At 47.8% G+C, this 19,170-nt stretch overlaps 2 protein-coding genes across 2 annotated transcripts in view; both read right to left on the bottom strand.

Annotated features, from left to right (window-relative positions):
• Positions 1-10,502, bottom strand: part of TMEM219 (transmembrane protein 219) — a 31,042-nt gene extending 20,540 nt beyond the window's left edge. Inside the window, exon 1 of the mRNA XM_045284069.1 lies at positions 10,485-10,502. The gene's annotated coding sequence lies outside the window, so the exon portion shown is untranslated. The remainder of the gene's footprint in view (positions 1-10,484) is intronic.
• An 8,400-nt stretch (positions 10,503-18,902) lies between these two features.
• The window catches only part of LOC101639964 (major vault protein), a 6,746-nt gene continuing 6,478 nt past the window's right edge, over positions 18,903-19,170 (bottom strand). The window contains exon 7 of the mRNA XM_030888906.2: positions 18,903-19,162. Coding sequence (XP_030744766.2) covers positions 18,944-19,162 — 219 coding nt within the window. The 3' untranslated portion in view covers positions 18,903-18,943. The remainder of the gene's footprint in view (positions 19,163-19,170) is intronic.

Genomic DNA, 19,170 nt, shown 5'->3' with positions numbered 1-19,170 from the left:
ACTGTCCAGACAAAAGCGGGATGTCTGGTCACCTTACCCTAGGATCATGGCTATTTGATAATGCCACCGTTGGAAAATTTTTCTTAAAGGAAAGCACATGTGTGGCTGATATAGAAGCTTAGTAGCTATGCATTGCTGCAAGGCACTTAATAACAGAGGGAATTCAAAAGCCTCCCAACCCCCCTCTTTTTCAGCTGCTAACCTGAAATCTGAAGAGGTTAAATTATTTTGCCCCAAAGTCACTCAAACAGTTAAGACTTAGCCTGAACTTGTGCCCCAAGTTTCTCGCCACCACTAAATTCTCCATCCTCATTCCTGTACGAGACCCCATCTGGCCAGCTACAAAGAAAGGTCTCTCTGCTCCTCAGAGGTTTCCTCTGAGAAAAGACCCATTCACGCCAGAGCCACACACAGCCCTGCCGGGTCCAGGTGGGTGACCTCAGCCTTGCCTTGGTCAAGCCTCCACAGCCATCCACTCAGCTCCTGGAGTGGTCAGTTCGAACCATCACCGGGGCTTCTCACAAGTGCGCACACAGGAATCAATCAATCAAGATGGATTGCTTGCTTGCTTAGAAACAGGTTTGTGCAGGCCCGTTTTCCTGATGACCCAGGAGAATGCTCGTGTTCAGATTGGGAGCATGCCTGTCTGTGATTGAACATTGGGGAAGTTGAGGTCACAACCTATGCCATCAAAGTGCCAACTATGGTCAGGAGCCCTGGCAGTGTAGTGGCTACGCATTGGGCTGCTAACTGCAAAGTTCACAGTTCAAAACCACCAGCTGCGGCTCCAGAGAAAGATGAGGCTTTCTACTCCAGTACAGAGTTAACCATTTCAGAGACGCACAGGGACAGTTCTCCCTGGTCTGTAGGGTCTCGATGAGTCGGCATAGAAGTGAGTGGTCAGTTTGTATGTGTTGTCATTGCTTTTTCCCCACCGTCAAGATGAGAATCCCAGGGTGGCACTAGTGATAAACCTCTCAGCTCATCATTGAAAGGTTAGTAGTTCAAACTTATTCGAAAGCAAGCTCTGGCAATCTGCTTCTAACGGCTCACAGCCTCGAAAGCCAAGTGCCATGAGGCCTGTGGGGTGCAGTTCCACCCTGCTCACTGGGGGTCGCCGTGAGTTGAAATTGACTTTGTGGTTTCATGGTCCAGGCACAAGGTTAATAGCCACATACTCACTGCCGTCAAGTTGATGCGACTCACAGGGTAGAGCTGCCCTTGTGGGTTTCTGAGACGAACTTATTTTTTTAATGTTTATTATTAGTAAAATCATTTTATTGGGGAGCTCTTACAAATCTTATAACGTCGTTCAGTTGTATTAAGCACACTTGTATATACGTTGGCATCAACATTTCCAAAACATCTTTTTTTTAAATCATTTTATTGGGGGTTCATAAAGCTCAAATCACAATACATACATGCATCCATCGTGTCAAGCACATTTGTACACTGGTTGCCATCGTCATTGTCTTTCTACTTGAGCCCTTGGTTTCAGCTCCTCATATATATATATTTTTTTAATGAGATGGTAACTTTTTATGAGACCAGAAAACCCCAATCTTTCTCCTGTGGAACAGCTGGTATTTCGAACTGGAGATCTTTTGGATTGCAGCCCAACTCATAACCAGGACACCTCCAGGGTTCCTAATATCCATTTACCCACCACCAAAAAAATTGCTTCGACTTAGTGACAAGACTAATTTGTAGGGCACAATAAAGTGCAGTAAAGGTACTCAGTGGAGTTCAATAAAGTTAGTTTTATCCCATTACTCTTGTGCTTCGGAGTCATCAGGTATATTTACAAATGAGTGACCACAATTATTATTTACTCAGTCAAGCCAGTTCTATGGACCAGCAGGTACTGCTGGAGGCCAGGCCATTAGGGTAAGTCCATGTGATGGTGGAGTGGGGGGTGGAGGGAAAACAACACTGGCTGTGCCTCATGATGAATGTCCAGGGGTGATGCCAACACCCTGACCTCATGCATGCAACAGCCCACAGAGAGGACGTTCTCATGGAAACCGGGGTCTAAACCACTGGAGTTGTTTAACCAAGGTCACATAGAGAGCAAGTGTCCAAAGTTGACTTAGGATTCAGGCCTGGATACAGCCTGTCGTGAGAGAAGCAGAAAGTCCACAGGAAAGGGAACCATCAGTGGCAGGAGCCCCTCACGTTTTCCAGGGTGACGAATCCTGCTCGGAACTCTGGTCTAGGAGCAAGCGGCTTTCTTCCCATGATCTGTTCCCCCCTTTTCCCTGCTTGATTAGTGAGCCTTGAGACTTTCTGCAGGACAGCTCTTCGTCCAGCCAGTCAAGCATCCATTCAATAAGCATTGGTTGTGTGTCTGTCTCTCTTCTGGGTGCTAGGCTCTACTCTGCTGACAACGGTGGACGGATCACACAGAATCCCTGCCCTTACGGAGCCTGCAGGCTGACTGGGGACCCTCTCCCAGAAAACTGCATGGCCACTTAAATGTTTACCTGCCATTTCTATTAGTGGGAGCTTTATCCTGGAGCCCAACCTTGGATCAGATCCCCTGGGACTTATTTATGGGGCTCTCTCTGCCCGGGTTGACTTTCTGTCTTGTGTTTAGTTTCACATCCGGACTTATGGTAAGATTGCTTCTTTCCCCTTGACTCAAAAACAAAACACCACCATCAAATCCATTCTCACCAACTCGATGTACTCACCGCCATCTAATCCATTCTGACTCATAGGGACCCTACAGGACAGAGTAAGACCGCCCCTGTGGGTTTCCTAGACTGTAACTCTACAGGAGTAGAAAGCCAAGTCTTTCTCCCTTTGAGCGGCTGGTGGGCTCAAACTGCTGACCTTGTGGTTGGCCACCATACCACCCTTTATTATTTAGTTTTCATCCTGTATTATTCATCCAGTTAGGCAACCCATTCATCCATTCAACAGGCATGCCAACGCTTGCTGAATGCCAGGCATCTGGTTTTAGGCACTGAGGAAACCACATTTCCCACCACGGATCATCGTTTATCAAAGAAAAGAGCACAAAACCGGCGATACGTCCTCATCCATTGCTGGTGGGAAGGAAAGTGGCACACAAAACGTTTGCTGGTTCCTCAGAAATGAAACAAAGTTATCTGTGGTTCAGCAAATCCACTCCTATGCTTATTCCCAAATGAGTGGAAGTTAGGTGTTTAAACAAACACGGGTTTAAACATGGGTACACGAATATTCTGAGCAGCAGGATTTGCAAGAGCCCGAGGTGGAAGCAATCTGCATAACCCACTGTGAGAAATGGAAACAGGAAATTGGTCTGTGCACACAGAGACACGTCATTCAGTCATGGAAAGAACCTGGTACATGCTGCAACATGGATAAACATTGGGGACTTGCGGCTATGTGAAAGAAACCAGACACAAAGGCCACAGATTGGAGAACCCCCTTAAATAAACTGCCCAGACTAGGATCTCTTCTCCAACATCGCCTCCTCACACTTGAACAAAGAGGATATTCAGATGGCCGTCAGGCAGATGAAAGGATGCTCAGCCACCATCCCCCACAAGGAAGGTGCAAATGAAAACCACTGTGAGATGCCACAGCCCCGTGGCAAGGGCCAGGATCCCAACAAGGGGAAGGTGGGCAAGGTTGTTGAGAAACGGGAGCCTTCATCCCTGGTGGATCGGAGTGTGTTCAATGGGTGCACCTGCTCTGGGAGACAGCTGACCAGTTCCTCGCAGGGTTAAACACAGCACCAAGTCACAGCCATTGCCACGGAGACCATACCGACTCATAGCAGCCCTGCAGGACAGGGTAAGGCTGCCCCCGGTGGGTCTCTGAGAGTGCCACTCTTCATAGGCGTGGAAAGCCCCGTCTTCCTCCAGAGCAGTGGTTCCCAACCTTCCTCATGCCGTGACCCCCCAACCATGAAGTTATTTTTGTTGCTACTTCATTACTGTCATTTTGCTACTGTGATGAATCGGGCAACCCCTATGAAAGGGTCATTCCACCCCAAAGGGGTCTTGACCCACAGGTTGAGAAGGGCTGCTGTACAGGAGAAGCTGGCGGTTTCCAAATGCTGAGCTTGCAGTTCTCAGCCCAGCGCAGAGCCTTGCCGCCACCAGGGCTCTGAGAATAAGCATCCACCCCGCAAGTCCAATCCTAGGCATGCACCAGAAGTGAAAGTACAAATGAAACCAGAGACCCGTACTTCCATGCTCGGGGCTGCACTTTTTGCCATAGTCGAATGGTGGCAACAGCCAAAATGCACCCCCAGGGAATGTGCTCTGGAAGAGGGGCACCCTTTCCACGACTTTGCCGAAGGCCCCTTGAACACACGTGGAACATTATGTGGCTGAGAAGAGAGAGGAACCTCTGCTCACTGTGCGCCCCAGCATGCATCCGGAAAGCACCGTGCGGGGTGAAGGACAGAGGTGTGCATACTATTATCTTTGCAGGTGTATATAAGATAGGTGGGATAAACAATCTGGAGGAGAAAACAACAGGACCAACAGTTCCCGGGGATCATAGGAGAGGAGGAGGTGGGGGAAAAGGTATTGGTGTTGACAAACCCAGGAACAAGGGAACATCGAGTGATCCAAAATCGATGGTGAGGAGGGTGTAGGAGACCTGGTAGGGTTTGATCAAGGGCTATGTAACCAAGAGGAATTACCGACACCCAAATGAAGGCTGAGCATGATAGTGGGACAAGAGGAACGTAAAAGGAAATAGAGGAAAGAACTAGGAGGCAAAGGGCATTTATAGAGGTCTAAATACAGGCAAGTAAATATATTTATATATGATGATGGGGAAATAGATCTATGTACATATATTTATAGGTTTAATATTAAGGTAGCAGATGGACTTTGAGCCTCTACTCAAGTACTTCCTCAATGTAAGAACACTTTGTTCTATTAAACTGGCATTCCATGATGCTCACCTTCTCAAAACCTGCGCTGAAGACAAAGTGGGTGCATAAGCAAATGTGAAGAAAGCTGATGGTGTTTGGGTATCAAAAGATATAGCGTCTGGGGTCTTAATATAAACAAGTGACCATCCAGCTGGGAAGCAACAGAGCCCACATGGAAGAAGCAGACCAGACTGTCTATAGGATCAGGAATCAGGCATCAAAGAACAAAAAAATCATATTGTGAATGAGGGGGAGTACAGAGTGGAGACCCAAAGCCCATCTGTAAGCAACTGGACATCCCCTTACAGAAGGGTCTCGGGGAGGAGACAAGCCAGTCAGGGTGCAGTATAGCAACAATAGAAACATACAACTTTCCTCTAGCTCTTTAATGCTTCCTCTCCGCCTCCCCGCCCTCCCCCCTCCCCACTATCATGATCCAAATTCTACCTTACAAGTCTGGCCAGACCAGAGGATGTACACTGGTACAGATAAGAGCTGGAAACACAGGAATCCAGGACAGTTGAACACCTCAGGACCAATAATGAGAGTAGAAATACCAGGAGGGGAAGGGGAAGGTGGGGGAGAAAAGGGGAACCAATCACAATGATCTACGTAAAACCCCCTCCCTGGGGGACAGACAACAGAAAAGTGGTTGAAGGGAGACATTGGACAGTGTAAGACATGAAAAAAATTACTTTATCAAGGGTTCAGGGGGGCGGGGGGCAGAACTGAGGTGCTGATACCAAGGGCTCAAGTAGAAAGACAATGTTTTGAGAATGATGATGGCAACTAATGTCCAAATGTGCTTGACACAATGGATGGATGGATTGTGATAAGAGTTGTATGAGCCCCCAATAAAGTGATTTAAAAAGAAATCAGAGAAAGAGAAAGGGGCAGAGCTGTCGCAGCCTCTCGCTTACGTGGGAGTCCTAGTGGAGCAGTGGATTGAGTGTTGGGCTGCTAGCTGAAAGGGTAGCAGATTGGACCCACCAGCGAGTCCAGAGGTGCAAGAGGAGGTGGGTTCGTTTCTGTCAAGATGTGGAGGCTCAAAAAAGGCAAAGAAACACGCACAGCCTTTGAAACCCTCCGGGCAGTTCCCCTTGGGTTGAGATCGGCTACTCTGTGCTGGATTTGGCTTTGTTTTTTCATGAAATCAGCAAACATGGGAACTGGGGTTGGGGGGGGGATGCCAGGGAAGCTCTGGCTTAGGAGGCGTTTACGTTCATGGTGGAGAAACCATCCATCTGCAAAAAGATGGTGAGAATGGGGGTGCCGGAATGTCACCCGTGTCACCGCATTACACAGGGAGAAAACGCCGACAGGTCATCTGTTCGTGGTGTATATTTGCCGCATGATTTTGAAAATCCACGTGGTGGGGAAAACTGTGGCCTCAAGGAGGTCCAGCTGACTCTCCCACCTCAAGTCCTTACTCAACGCCTACCGGCCACTGGCGCTCCTGGTACCCTCCACTGCCCGCTTCTATTTCTCTGGCGTGCTGCCACCTTCTACTCTGCTCGGTGGTGGATTTGTCGTCTTGTTTCTTGACTGCCCTCTCAGTGGGATAGAAACGCCACGAAGGCAAGAGTCTTTGTTCTGTTCACTCATGTTTCCCGGCACCCCGAAGTGCCCGGCACCATTGTTGTGGTTGGTTCTGACTCATAGCCACTCTATGGACAAGAGATCAAAACCCTGCCTGGCCCAGCAGCCTCGCAGTTGTTGCTATGCTTAGAGCCTGTCGTGTCTCTTCCTCTTCTTCCGTACCCTCTGCTATACCTAGCACCGTGTGCTCTTGCTAACATGTCCAAAGAGCATTCTGACTGTGCTTCTTCACGGGTAGATTTGTTTGTTCTTCTGTCAGTCCATGGTGCTTTTCAGTACAGTGGCACACCGTGCTGTGAAATAAACGAGTCCTGCAAGATTCATCTCTGGGATCGGATTCTTCACAAAGCTTCTCGGCTGTGAACAATCCCCACCACCCATCTCCCGGAGGAAATGAGCCTCTCCCTTCCCTCAGCTTCCGTGTGCCTTGTGCCACGTGACGTTTTCCAGACTACATGATAGGTAATTCCTACCAATAGGTGTAGAGTGTGAGGATGCAAGTGGGTGTCTGCCTGATTTATCTCTGCCACCTTTGTACTCAACACAGAGCCTGGCCTATGCCACGTGAATGATAATCTTGATGAATGAGCTAATAAAGCTCCACCCAGATTTTGTTTTAAAAGCCTGCAAGTCCTCTGTATTGATGGGTGTGTGAAAACAGGCCTATTCACACTACTGATGGGAGTGCAAGTGGATTCCAGCTCTTTGAAGCACAAAGTGCAAACAGCTGTGGAGTTGAACACAAGTATTGACTTAGCCATTGCACTTTTAGAAATTTATCTGACCAACTTAATTGTGTTCTAAGAAGTATTCTAAAGATACTCATTGCAGCATTGTTTATTAGAGTGCAGCACCAGAAATCACCTACGTGTCTCATCAGGAAGTCGTTAAGTTATTTGTATTCTATGATAGGATATGCTGTCATGAATATATGGATAATACTAGGCAGTTGAGGAATAGATCTGGGCATTTTTATGTGCACGAACATAAACTAAGCTCTTTAAGAGATATCAAGGGAAGTAGCATAATGTAAGAAAGACAATCTAGTGTGCTGTGTTTCACACACAAAGGGGAATTAGATACATACATGTTGATTCATACAACATTTTGTAAGAATATACAAGAAGCTCAGAACAGTGGTTCTAAAGAGGGTTACTGGACTGTTAGGGTCAAGATGGGGAAAACACTTACTCCATACTGTATACTCTGTTATGACCTGAATTTTTTTATCATGTGCCTCATCTTTTTCATAATGTTTTTAAATAACAGAAGAACCATTGGAGCAGCGGTTCTCCACCTTCCTAATGCTGCAACCTTTTAATACAGTTCCTTATGTTGTGGTGACCCCCAACCGTACAATTATTGTCGTTGCTACTTCATAACTAGTTTTGCTACTGTTATGAATCGGGCAACCCCTGTGAAAGGGTTGTTTGACCCCCAAAGGGGTTGAGACCCACAGGTTGAGAACCGCTGCCTTCGAGGCACATCAGGAGAAAGAGGAGGCTTTCTACTCCTGTAAAGGGTTGCAGTAAAGGGTTGCAGTCTCGAGGACTGGGGTACTCAGATGGGAGAGGAAGCAGAGAGGAGCCACCCCAGGCGGTGTAAGTGGCGGTCCTTAGACCTTGGGGGGAACCCCAGGCTTGGTGGGTGTCCAATGGAAAGGGTCCCAGAATCACCATATTAATACCTTGATGCCCCCCTCACAGCGACTTTGATCTGTCGGGCAGGGAGCTGGACTTGGAAGAATTGATCCAGGGTTTCCCTCTGGCACCAAACCCCGTGCTCCGGGTCATCAGAGCTCAATGGGATGGGAGATGGAACTGTGTGAAGCAGCCACTCATGGGTGCGGCTCACGATGGAACTGTACTTGCATAGACTCCTCCTACCGACAGTGTGCGGAGTGCTGTGTCACTGGGACAATTGATGATGTGACCAGTGCCTTCACCTGATGCCCCAGGGGGCTGATTGACAAGTTCTACTTTTCTGTTTCGAGGGGCTTTTGTTTTCCTGCCTTTAGTTTCCTGGTTTTTGTTTGTTTATTTTTTGTTGTCTGCTAGTTGGTTTGCTGCTGTTGCTGGGGTCGTGGGTCTTATGGGAACTTGAACTTGCCAGAATACGAGCACCGACATAAACCTGAGTCATGCCTATCCCCGGGACAAGCAGATGGAGTCTGCACCCCCACTGTAGCCCCAATCCAAGAGCAGTGGTTCTGTTCACATGGCCCTGCTCGATACACACCTTCATGAAATGATCACTGAAGATAAGGGTGCTACAGCAAAGTGTGGTGAAGAAAGCAGAGGGTGCCTGGCTATCAGTGGGAATAGTGTGTGGGGTCTTAAAGGCTTGTATTCAACAAGCAGCCATCTAAGTGAGGAGTCCACTAAGTCCACATGGAAGAAACACACTAGCTTGTGTGATCCAAAGATGACAGTAACAAAACTCAAATATGAGAAAGGGAAAAGTATCAGAGCCTAAATTGCAAACACCCAAAATCTGAGTGTTTAAAAAAAATGTTTTTAGGAGCCTCTGTCCTCTTTCTTGATCTCTCCCTCTTCCTTTCCCTCCTTGCCATCTCTTTCAAAATGGGTAGCATGACCGGAGAGGCATGCTGGGATTTCAGATGTATGGTCGGGTGAGGAAGGGGCTGAGTCTAGGATTGGAGGCCTGGATTGGGGATCTGAATTTTCCATTGAACCACTCCTTGATATAGATGACCGTAGCCCACTGTGTTCCAAGCAGCTTGACTCAGAAGAACCATACAGTAAGTTCTACCTTACAAATCCAACCAGGCTGGAAGCATGTACACTGATACAGATAAGAGCTCAGGACACATGGAATCCAGGACAGATAAACCCCTCAGGAACAGTAATGGGAGTGGCGATACCATGAGGGTAGGGGGAAGGTAAGGGAAGAAGAGGGAGAGAGGGGAGAACCAATGATCTACGTATAATAGCGCCTCCATCAGGGGGATGAACAATAGAAATGTGGGGAAAGAAGACAGCGGGCGATTTAAGATATGAACAAAATAATAATTTATAAATTATCAAGGGGTCATGAGGGTGGGATGGTAGAGGGGGGGGGAGAAACAGAGGAGCTGATTGATACCAAGCACTCAAGTAGAAAGAAAATGTTTAGAAAATGATGAGGACAGCACATGTACAAATGGATGTATGGATCGTGATAAGGGCTGTCAGAACCCCCAGTAAAATGATTTATAAAAAATAAAGAACCATACAGTACATGAGAGGCAGCGGGGAGTTCCTGGGAGTGGCTCTCACGATCACCGAGCGGATGCTGACTCAGCACGACCTGAATGGACCAGGTAGAGCGGCCCTGTGAGGCTCTGAGAAAGCCCCTCGTCATTTTGAACTGCCGATCTTAAGGGTCACAGCCCGACATGCCACCACTCGGCCCCCTGGGCTGATGCTGTCTTCAGCACAGGGGTTCTGAGGCATCGACTTCTTTCACAAGAAGGCTCGGCCTGGTACAAGGAGAAGAAAACAAGCCTGGATGCAGTGATGGGCACTGGCCAAGGGAGCCTTGGGAGCTGTGTCATTAGACAGCAGAGGCAGAAACCGTGGCCCTGAGGGCAGAGAACAAAGGAAAGGCAAGCATGTGGTGGCCATAGAGCTCCCAGGGCCCACCTTGGGCTGCTGGTGGAGGCAAGGTCCCTGGGCTTTTTGGAGAACAGAGAAGGGCGGGGGCGAGCAGAAAAGGAAGCGGGGTACACATTCTGTCCCTTTAGCCTAAAGCTTCTGATTTCGTCTGTCTTCTCAGGCCAAAGAAACCATTACAGGATGGGGGCTCTTGGCCCACCACTCCAGAGCTGGGACGACCTAATACCCTGCCTGACGCTGGAATTCCTGCTAAACTACGCTTCATTCGGACCCACAGACTCAGGAAAGCCCCAGAGACCCCGGGACCCCGTTGACTAGTCACTCAGAGAAGTAGGCCTGGGCGGATCTTCCCCCACAAGTCCCAGCTCCCAGGATGAAGCCCCTACCTGAGCCAGCCTCACGTTCTCCTCCTCAGCCAGCGGCCGCCACAAGCTGAGAAGCCCAGAAAATCCCTCTCGGTTCCCTGCGTGGCGAGGCCAGCTTCATTAAAAGGAACTTTGTTCCCTGAGGATTTGTTCTTGGAGGTGTGATTGTGTACTTGGTCACAGTTCCCATGGCTACTGGCTCACAGCGAGAAGGGAATAGGTAGGCATCTGTATCCTCTGGTCAAACAGGAATTTGACCTGATTTAGAGCCAAACATTCAGCTGGCGACCTTATAAATGGCACAGGCTGGGCAGGCCTCAGAGCGTTCTGAATGACGGAAGAAGAAAAGAACATAAAATAACACCGGACACCTGGAAGTATGCGTTCTCTCCCTGGCTCCATTCAGGCATTTGTCAGCCTTTCATCGGGAGAGACAGCAAACAACTGAAAGGTTGGGCACAGGCCGCCCTCAGGCCAAATCCAACCCTTGGACCTGTTTTTGTCTGATGATAAGAGTATTTTAACTTAAAAAAATGGAGAAAAATAAAAACCTTCCACAGAAAAATAATGTCCATGACCAACGTTCTCCCACTAAAGACACCCCCACCCCACCCCCAGGGCACACCCATGACTGGACAAAGTTGAGTTTATTGATACAAGGCATTGATGGGATCTGACAGGAAGAGGAACTACGGGGCGTCTCAGGAAGAGAACATTAGAAGTGACTTGCAGGATGTAGGCTTTGTATTAGATCAGTGGTTCTCAACTTTCCTCATGCCGCGACCCTCTAATACAGTGCCTCATGTTGTGGTGACCCCTCCCCAACAATATTATTTTCGTCGATACTTCATCACTGTAATTTTGTTACTGTTAGGAATTGGGCAACCCCTATGAAAGAGTCGTTCGGCCCCCAAACGGGTCGCGACCCAGAGGTTGAGAACCACTGTATTAGATGATTCTAGGAGGTTTCAAGGGAAGGATATTACTTTGGTTTGGATGCTGTCAGGAAGTTATAGGTGGGAACAATGGCACAAGATTAGGCTATTATTAGCAAAGAACCAGAACTACCTTATATTAACGAGGACGGGACATTTGCTCATTGCTGTGGTTTGGAATTCGGAGTTCAAAAATGAGTCTGGAGCAGTTTTGTGTGTTCTGTTTTGATTTTGTCTTGATCCATCACAGTCCCAGAGGGGCCTGGTCTGCTGTTAAGTTTCCGTGAGATGATTTATGTTCCTCCAAAGACAAACTTCAATAACTGAATGTCGCACTAGCTCCTGTCAGTACTGTTGTGGATTGAAGGATGGTCCCAGAAATAAAGGTTGAATTCCTCACCACCACCCCGGCCCCACCCCCACCATTTGCCTGGGAATGTGACTTTGGTTGAAATACAGCCTTTGATGATAATATGTAATGTGAGGTCACGTGAGACTAGGGTGGGCCTTGATCCACTCTAAGGACAATCCTTGTAAAGGGAACAGATCTAGAGAAGCACAGGGGAGAAAGACGGCCACATGGAGATGTCCCGTAAGCCAAGGAACACCTGGGAGACCAGCAGATGGAAGGGACAGGTCGAATCTTTCCCGACAGGATGGCTCTGCTGATGCCCCGAATTTAGATTTGCCGCCTCCAGAGATTTCTGCTCTAGGAAAACACCTACCATGTGGTATTTGTTGTACAGAAAGCTAATGCAAGCAGCAAGGCCTGGCATAGTGCCATGTTGGCTCTCCCTCCCTTAGAGGGGTGCACTGCACTCTAACAAGGCTCCACTAGCCATAGTCTTTGAAACACCCACCAAAGGAATGGATGTGATTATGCAAATCAGGTGCTTCTGGCCTATTAAGGGCACTGGATAGCTTGGCAATCATGTACATAGGGTGCATCTGCAGAAAGAGGCTCAATATATTCCGGCAGCACAAGGCCAGGGACCCACTGAGGAACAGATCATTACTTGCTCACATGCAAGTTCAAGTTGAAACTGAAGAAACAAAAACAAGTCCAGGAGAGAGAAAGTATGACCTCATTTAAAAGACAGAAAAGAAAGGATCGAAATGAATGTCCGAAGAGCCTTGGAACTTTCTCTAGAATGTAGGGCAATTAAAGCAAGAAGAAATGATGAAATAAAATAACTAAACTGATTTCAAAGGGTAGCTTGAGGAGACAAGTCAAGTATAATGAAATGTGTCAAGACCTGGAGTTGGAAAGCCCAAAGGCAAGTACACACTCAATGTTTCCAAGCTGAAAGAGAGGAATGGGAAAGTCAAGCCATGAGTTGCAATATTGAAGGATCTTATACTGTTGTTGTGCTTGCTGTTAGGTGCTGCCTAGTTGGTTCTGAGTCGTCGAGACCCGATGAAACAGAACGAAACACAGCCCGGGTCCTTCGCCTGAATCGTAAACTTCCCTAACAAATGCCACAGCCTTTTTACTCACTCTATGACGCCAGCTGTCCGCCTCCTGCTGGGCTTGGTCATTTGTTGCAGTGGCTACTGACTCACAGCAAATATTCATGGTTGGGGCATTTATTAGGGAAGTTAACAGTTTGCCATTCAGGGTACAGTCCTTTGATGAGAGCAGCCCCTTTGTAACAGTTCCTGCAAGACGCTGCAGTGACGTGAAATTACTCCATATGGCTCTTCTAGCTTTAGCTTTGAATTTCCCGTCAAACGCCTAGGTGGGAACATGCAAATAAGGTCTAGAAGACCCTCGCTCGGGAATTGTTCGACTTTGTCAATCCGCTGGCTATAAAGCAAGCCCTTTCAGAAGCAGGAATTGAGAATCCCACCACCAAGATCCTCACAGGAAGTAATGGAGCTGTAGCAGAGGCCCTTCTGCCCACAGCACTGAGACTGAGGCAGCAGCAGGCCTCCTGTGCCTGGGAATGAGTAAATCTGAGTGCCTTCAGGCGGGAGGCTGGCTTGCAGAGTAGGATGACCTTTGGGCATTTGTCAGTGTTCAGGAGCTTTGTGTGAGCAAGGCCCAGATCAAGGGGCCATGTGGCTGCGAGGCCAAGGATTGAGAGAAGCATCGGTCCTGCCATGGTTGAGAAAAGGCTCTGTGGACAAAAGAACTGTATCCTTACTATTTTCTGAGCTTGACTTGTAAACTGTTAACCTCCCTAGTCTGCCCCACACTACGGGCCCTGTCTGTGACTTCTGTGTGGCCTTTGTCACAGATGACCAGACCCAGCAGAGAAGTGGAGCGCCACGGGGGTGGGGGGTGGGGGGCTGGTGTCAGTGTAAGGTCAAAGGCATGGGGCGTGGAGACAGTTCTGACCTCTGCCTCCTAGGAATCATCCTTGAACTGATGTGGGGTTGGATTCTCCTTCCCCCATCACCTGAGGAGGTCAAATGTGGTCCTCACGCACTTAGGTCCTCGGCCTCTCTCAGCACCTTGACCTCTGCCCTGCTGTGGTGTTACAGAACTCTGTGAACTCTGCTGATAAATGCTCAAAGGTGTTCCATTCTGTCAGTGTGCCTCAGGGAGTGGGGGTGAGCCATCAGGCTTGCCAAACCTTGTCTAACTCCGTGATTTAGCAAACCTAGTACCTCCCACCAATGAAGTGCCTGGGGGAACCCACTCAGCCAGCAAACCTCAAGCCAAGGCACTTGGCTTTCCCACTCTGAGCTGGGGGCCCTTGGCCACTGTGTCTCGCATTTCCCCATCGCTCCTTTTCACCATCTCTTTCCCTCTCTAGTACCACGGCTCTCTGCCCCTCAGCACAGGGTTCCTGGCGCCAATAGATGGGTTCCACTCTTGGCTATTCATGGCTCTCCTTGCTTGACAATAGTGAGAGCCTCCCTTTCCGCCTCTGGGCTGACTCTTCTTGGACCAATCCCCTCATGAAGTTTCATACACCTTGTTTTCACGGGCTCACCTCGCAAGGGTGCCATGTACCTTATTTACGTTATTAGCAAGCTTTCTAATCCAATCGGTGACCCACAAGCATCTCACATTTGCATAGTCCTACCCAGTCATTTGATGGACGTCACAAAGACTGTAACCCGAAGGGCCCCATGGAGTGATTCATGGCACGGCAGACACTAATGACAGTCTTCAAGCTGTACATCCACTCTCTGTCCCTTTCCCCAGATAGCCACCACTATTAACAAACTCACTGACCCCAAGCAGAAATTCTCCCTCTTCCCTCCTTTCCTCTCTGGTAGCCAGTAATAACTTGGGTTTTTATATACTTGTTCTTTTATATAAGTGGGATCATGATCATATTTGTCCTTTTATGACCCACTTATTTCAGTTAGCATGATATTTTCCACTTTATCCAGGTGTGTATCATGGACTTCAGTTTTGTTTATGATTAATATTCCATTATGCACGCACACACACACACACACATTATGGTAGTTACATAATCTCATGTCAATTGAGGGTATGAAGAGTGAAGGGGTGGAGTTTGGCTTGTCAATCAGGTCTCAGCCTGCTGATGCCCCCTTGTGGGCATGGCCTTCTCGTGTGGATTCTGGGAACTTCTTTCTGCCTCCATCTTCCTGTTGACAAGCCACGCTTCACCTTTCCTGTTGATGAGCCACTGAGCCACAGTGAAGGCAGCCAGAGCCCTGGAGATGCGTCCACTGCCATTGGAGCTACAAGACTTTGTCCCTGCTGGTCTGTGAGCTTCCTGCATTCTGCATCATTGTGTATGGCTGCATGAGTCTAAAGAGGAAGTTTTGGACTAATGTGGGACTTATGGGCTAATATTGGACTTGATCTGGGATCTGGACTGAGATGTTTTCTTTTTCTTTGGGGGGGTGTTTTCTTAATATACAATTACTTTTTGATATTGAGGTAGTTAGTTTATTGTGCCAACCTGGCTGATAAACATGTGGGGTTAATTGAAGGGCAGAGGGATAAATGGCTCAGTGAGCCTCACCTTTCCAGTTCTTGGGTCTCTTGCTTTCTGATGGTCGGACCAGGCTGCAGCTGCCTTAGCCAGTTGCCTGCTTCAACTGGCAAGGCTGACTTCCTGCAAGACATCCCTGAGGAGAAGCCACATGGACTTACCCCAATGCAGCCCTGGGTGTTGGAGCAGCTGTGTGGAGATCCCTGCCAGCGCTGAGATGCTTACACATTCACTGATTCGGCTTTCCTCCTGCAGTCGTATCATTGCATGTGTTTTGTGAGACGGAGGAGGACTTTGTGGATTGATGTAGGACATATGGGCTAATGTTGGACTTGTGGGCTGGGCAGCACTGGGTTGGGATGTTTTCTTGATGTGCACTTACCCTTTATACAAAACTCTCTCTTATACATATGAGTTTCTGTGGATTTGTTGCTCTAATGTACCCAGACTCACACAGATATAAAGCTCTTTCTTATGCATATATGGGTGTCCCTGGATTTGTTTCTCTAGTCAACCCAGTCTAAAACACACACACACACACATTTTGTTTATTCATTCATCCATTGATGGACATTTCAGTTGCTTCTACCTTTTGGCTGTTGAGGGACATGCTGCGATGCACACTGTGCACGTCGGAGCAGGCTCATTGGACCATGTGGTGTTCGACTTTGTGAAGACCGATCAGCTCTTCCAGTTTAGAGCCCCTCCAGCAGTGGGTGAGTGTTTCTTTCTCCACAAACCCGCCCTCACGAGTCGTTTGATCATTGCGTTCTAATGGGGATGAGCTCTGATCTCACTGTGGGTTTTGATTTGCATCTTCCTAAAGGCCTGCAGTTCAAACTTCCTAGCTGGTCCTTACTAGAAAGATGTGGCCACACACTGTCAAGATTGGAAACAGTATGGGGCAGTTCAGCTCCGACTTAGAGGGTTTGTATGAGTTAGGGTCAACTCAAAAACAACAGGTGGGGTAGAATGTGGGGGCTTTGAGGAGGGGTTTTGAACTGTTGAATGCACAGGGGATGGTCTGAAATGCAAACTCCCCCCACCCCCACCTAATTCACAATTTAAAATTATTGAAAAAAAGCAAACCAACAGGTTAATGACTAATGAGGTTGAGCATCCTTTCATGTGTTTGTTGGTCATTTGAATATACATTTGGTGAACTATTGATTGAAATCTGTTGCTCCTTTTTTTCAGTTGGGTTGTATCTTTTTTTTTTGTTATTGAGTGTAAAGTATTTTATACCTTTAGGATATTAGACCTTGTTGACAATTTCTCCCCATCTAGATTATTTTTTCACTTTTTTCAATAGCTCTCTCTCTCTTGGTTTCATTATTATTACATTTTATGATCAGTATCTATATAAATTTTATTTTTGGGAGCTAGAAACATCACACATACAAACTTACAAATATAATGACACCGCATGTTGCAACACTGTAAATAGTACCTATGATTAACAGTAAGATTTTGAAAAAAGATGGTTGTAAATGTAATTCATTGTAATTCAAATATGATGTAAGTCAGTGGCCAACCTGTTTACTTTTTCTGAGGTCCCGTTTATTCGTCTGTTGCTATTTGTATGTGGCCATATCTGAAAGCCCATCACACACACTTAGATCCCACAGCCTCACCCTACATTTCCTTCTAAGAATTTGATGGTTTTAGCTTTCATGTTTCGGTCCTTGATGCACTTTGAGTTGTCTGTGTCGTGTGAGGGTTGGTTTCACTCTGATTTTCATGTATTGAAGAGACTTTCCTTTTCCTATCGGATGGACCTAGCACACTTGTTGAAATGCAACTCACCGTCCATGTGTGGATTTTGTTCTGGATTCTCAGTTCTATCCCATTAGCCCCTAGGTCTATTATTATACCAGTCCCATGCTGTGTTAGCTACAGTGGCTTTATAGCGTGCCTTGAAATCAGGGTGTGGGAGTCCTACTTCATTCTTTAAGATTGCTTTAGCTGTTTGGAGTCTTTACCCTCTCATATAAATTTGAAGATTGGTTTTTACATTTAAGCCAAGAAAACGGTGGGGACTTTAAGGGGGATTACATTGCATTCATAGATTGCCTTGGTTATTATTGACATGTTAAGCATAGTAACCCTTCCAACCCACAAGCCTGAATTGTCTTTTTATTTAGGTCTTAAATATTTAGGTCTTCATTCCTCTTAGTTAAGTTTTATAAATTTCTGGATACACGTCTCTCACCTTCCTGAATTTCTTCTTCGGTACTTCTTTTAAATGGCATTGTGCATGTCATGTTTCCTTAGTGTTGCCACTTGATCATCCCCATGTATCAAAGACCCGACGGCTTTCAAGTTGAACTTTATGCCCTGCCTCTAGGCAGAATTCATTTCCAACAGCTTTTTGATGGTTGGGGTAGGGGAGATGGGGTTATATACAGGAGTGTGTCATCTGTGAAAAAGGGGTTTTCCCGTTCAAATGTGGATACTTGTGTCCCCCCCATCGTTCTGGCTGGGTCATACGGACCCACGTTGGTGACCACTGGCATCTTTGCCATGGCGATCTTCACTGTGTGAGCTGTAAGCTTTTCATAAAGAGGAAGTTCCCCTTTATCCCTGTTTGCACCTCATCATGAAAGGGTGTTGAATGTCGTGAAATGCCTTCTCTGCATCTATCCAGATGATCGTGTGGTTCAAAACTGCTACCACCAGCTGGTTGTGGGGTAGGGAAAAGGTGTACTCTCCCCGCCATGTGTCTAAAGAACCCAGCCTGGCAGCCCAGAGAGCCACTCCAGCTCCAATGTGCCCAGATCATTTCCTGGGTTTGGGAGGCCACCTGAGGAGGACCTGCACACAGTCCATGAGTAGTCCTTGAAGGTGCCAGGCATGACCAGTAGGTGGCGCCAAAGTGGCCTCCCAAATGTTGGCCAGGTGGGGGACAGGGATGAGGGATGGGCATCTGTTGGGCAGCAGGAGGAATGGGCAGTGAGAAGTTGTTGCCAGTTCAGGAGCCCTCCGGAAGGAGGTAGCAGACAGGCCTCCTCCTGCCTGCAGCATTCTCTCCCCACCAATGACTACCTACCAAAAGGGCGGGTCTGGCTTGATAGGTAAGGCTTTGGAGGGTGAATGGTTAGTCTCTCTGCCTGAGCTTCCTCTCCATTTAACAATGAGCGTAGTTCCCTGTACGTTCCACAGTTTCAGCAGTACTCCCCTCACCATTAAGGAGCCCTGGTGGCGCTGTCCAGATGAGTGGTTCAAGCCCACGTGCTGCACCATGGGGAAAAGAGGAAGCTTTCTACTCCTGCAAAACTTACAGCCTCAGAAACCCTGTAGAGCAGTGGTTCTCCACCTTCCTCATGCCACCACCCTTGAATATAGTTCTTCATGCTGTGGTGACCCCCAACCATAAAATGATCTCCGTTGCTACTTCATAAACTGTCATCTTGCTACTGTTATGAATTGGGCGACCCCTGTGAAAGGATCGTTCCACCCCCCACGGGGTCACGACCCACAGGTTGAGAACCGCTGTTGTAGAAGGTCTCTATGCGTCAGAATTGACTCAAAGGGAGTGGGTCCCCGGCACTAAGCTTTTACCTGAAAGAAAAAGATGGAAATGCTCAGAAATGCCTGCTTTATTTGTCAGTGCAGTACAGAGCTAAGGCACAATGTGGTCGCTTTCAACAGCTGGGGCAGAAGGAGGGCCCTGGAGAAGTAGGCCTTTTTGAGGTCTGGGTCCACCAGCCATCTTCTTGCCTTGAGGCTGGGCCTCAGCACCCACCCCCAGCAGACCCAAGGCGGTGTTGAAGAGGTTGATGGGAGTGGAGCCATCGGTGATGAGGGTTGATTGCAGGCCCAGGCTCTGGAGCAGTTTAACCTGGAGGG

This window comes from Echinops telfairi, unplaced genomic scaffold (genome assembly GCF_000313985.2).
Source record: "Echinops telfairi isolate 266 unplaced genomic scaffold, ASM31398v2 ScPeMD7_5;HRSCAF=22, whole genome shotgun sequence".
NCBI lineage: Eukaryota > Metazoa > Chordata > Mammalia > Afrosoricida > Tenrecidae > Echinops > Echinops telfairi.
The sequence above is the reverse complement of the archived record's forward strand: the minus strand, read 5'-3'. Positions and strand labels throughout refer to the sequence as shown.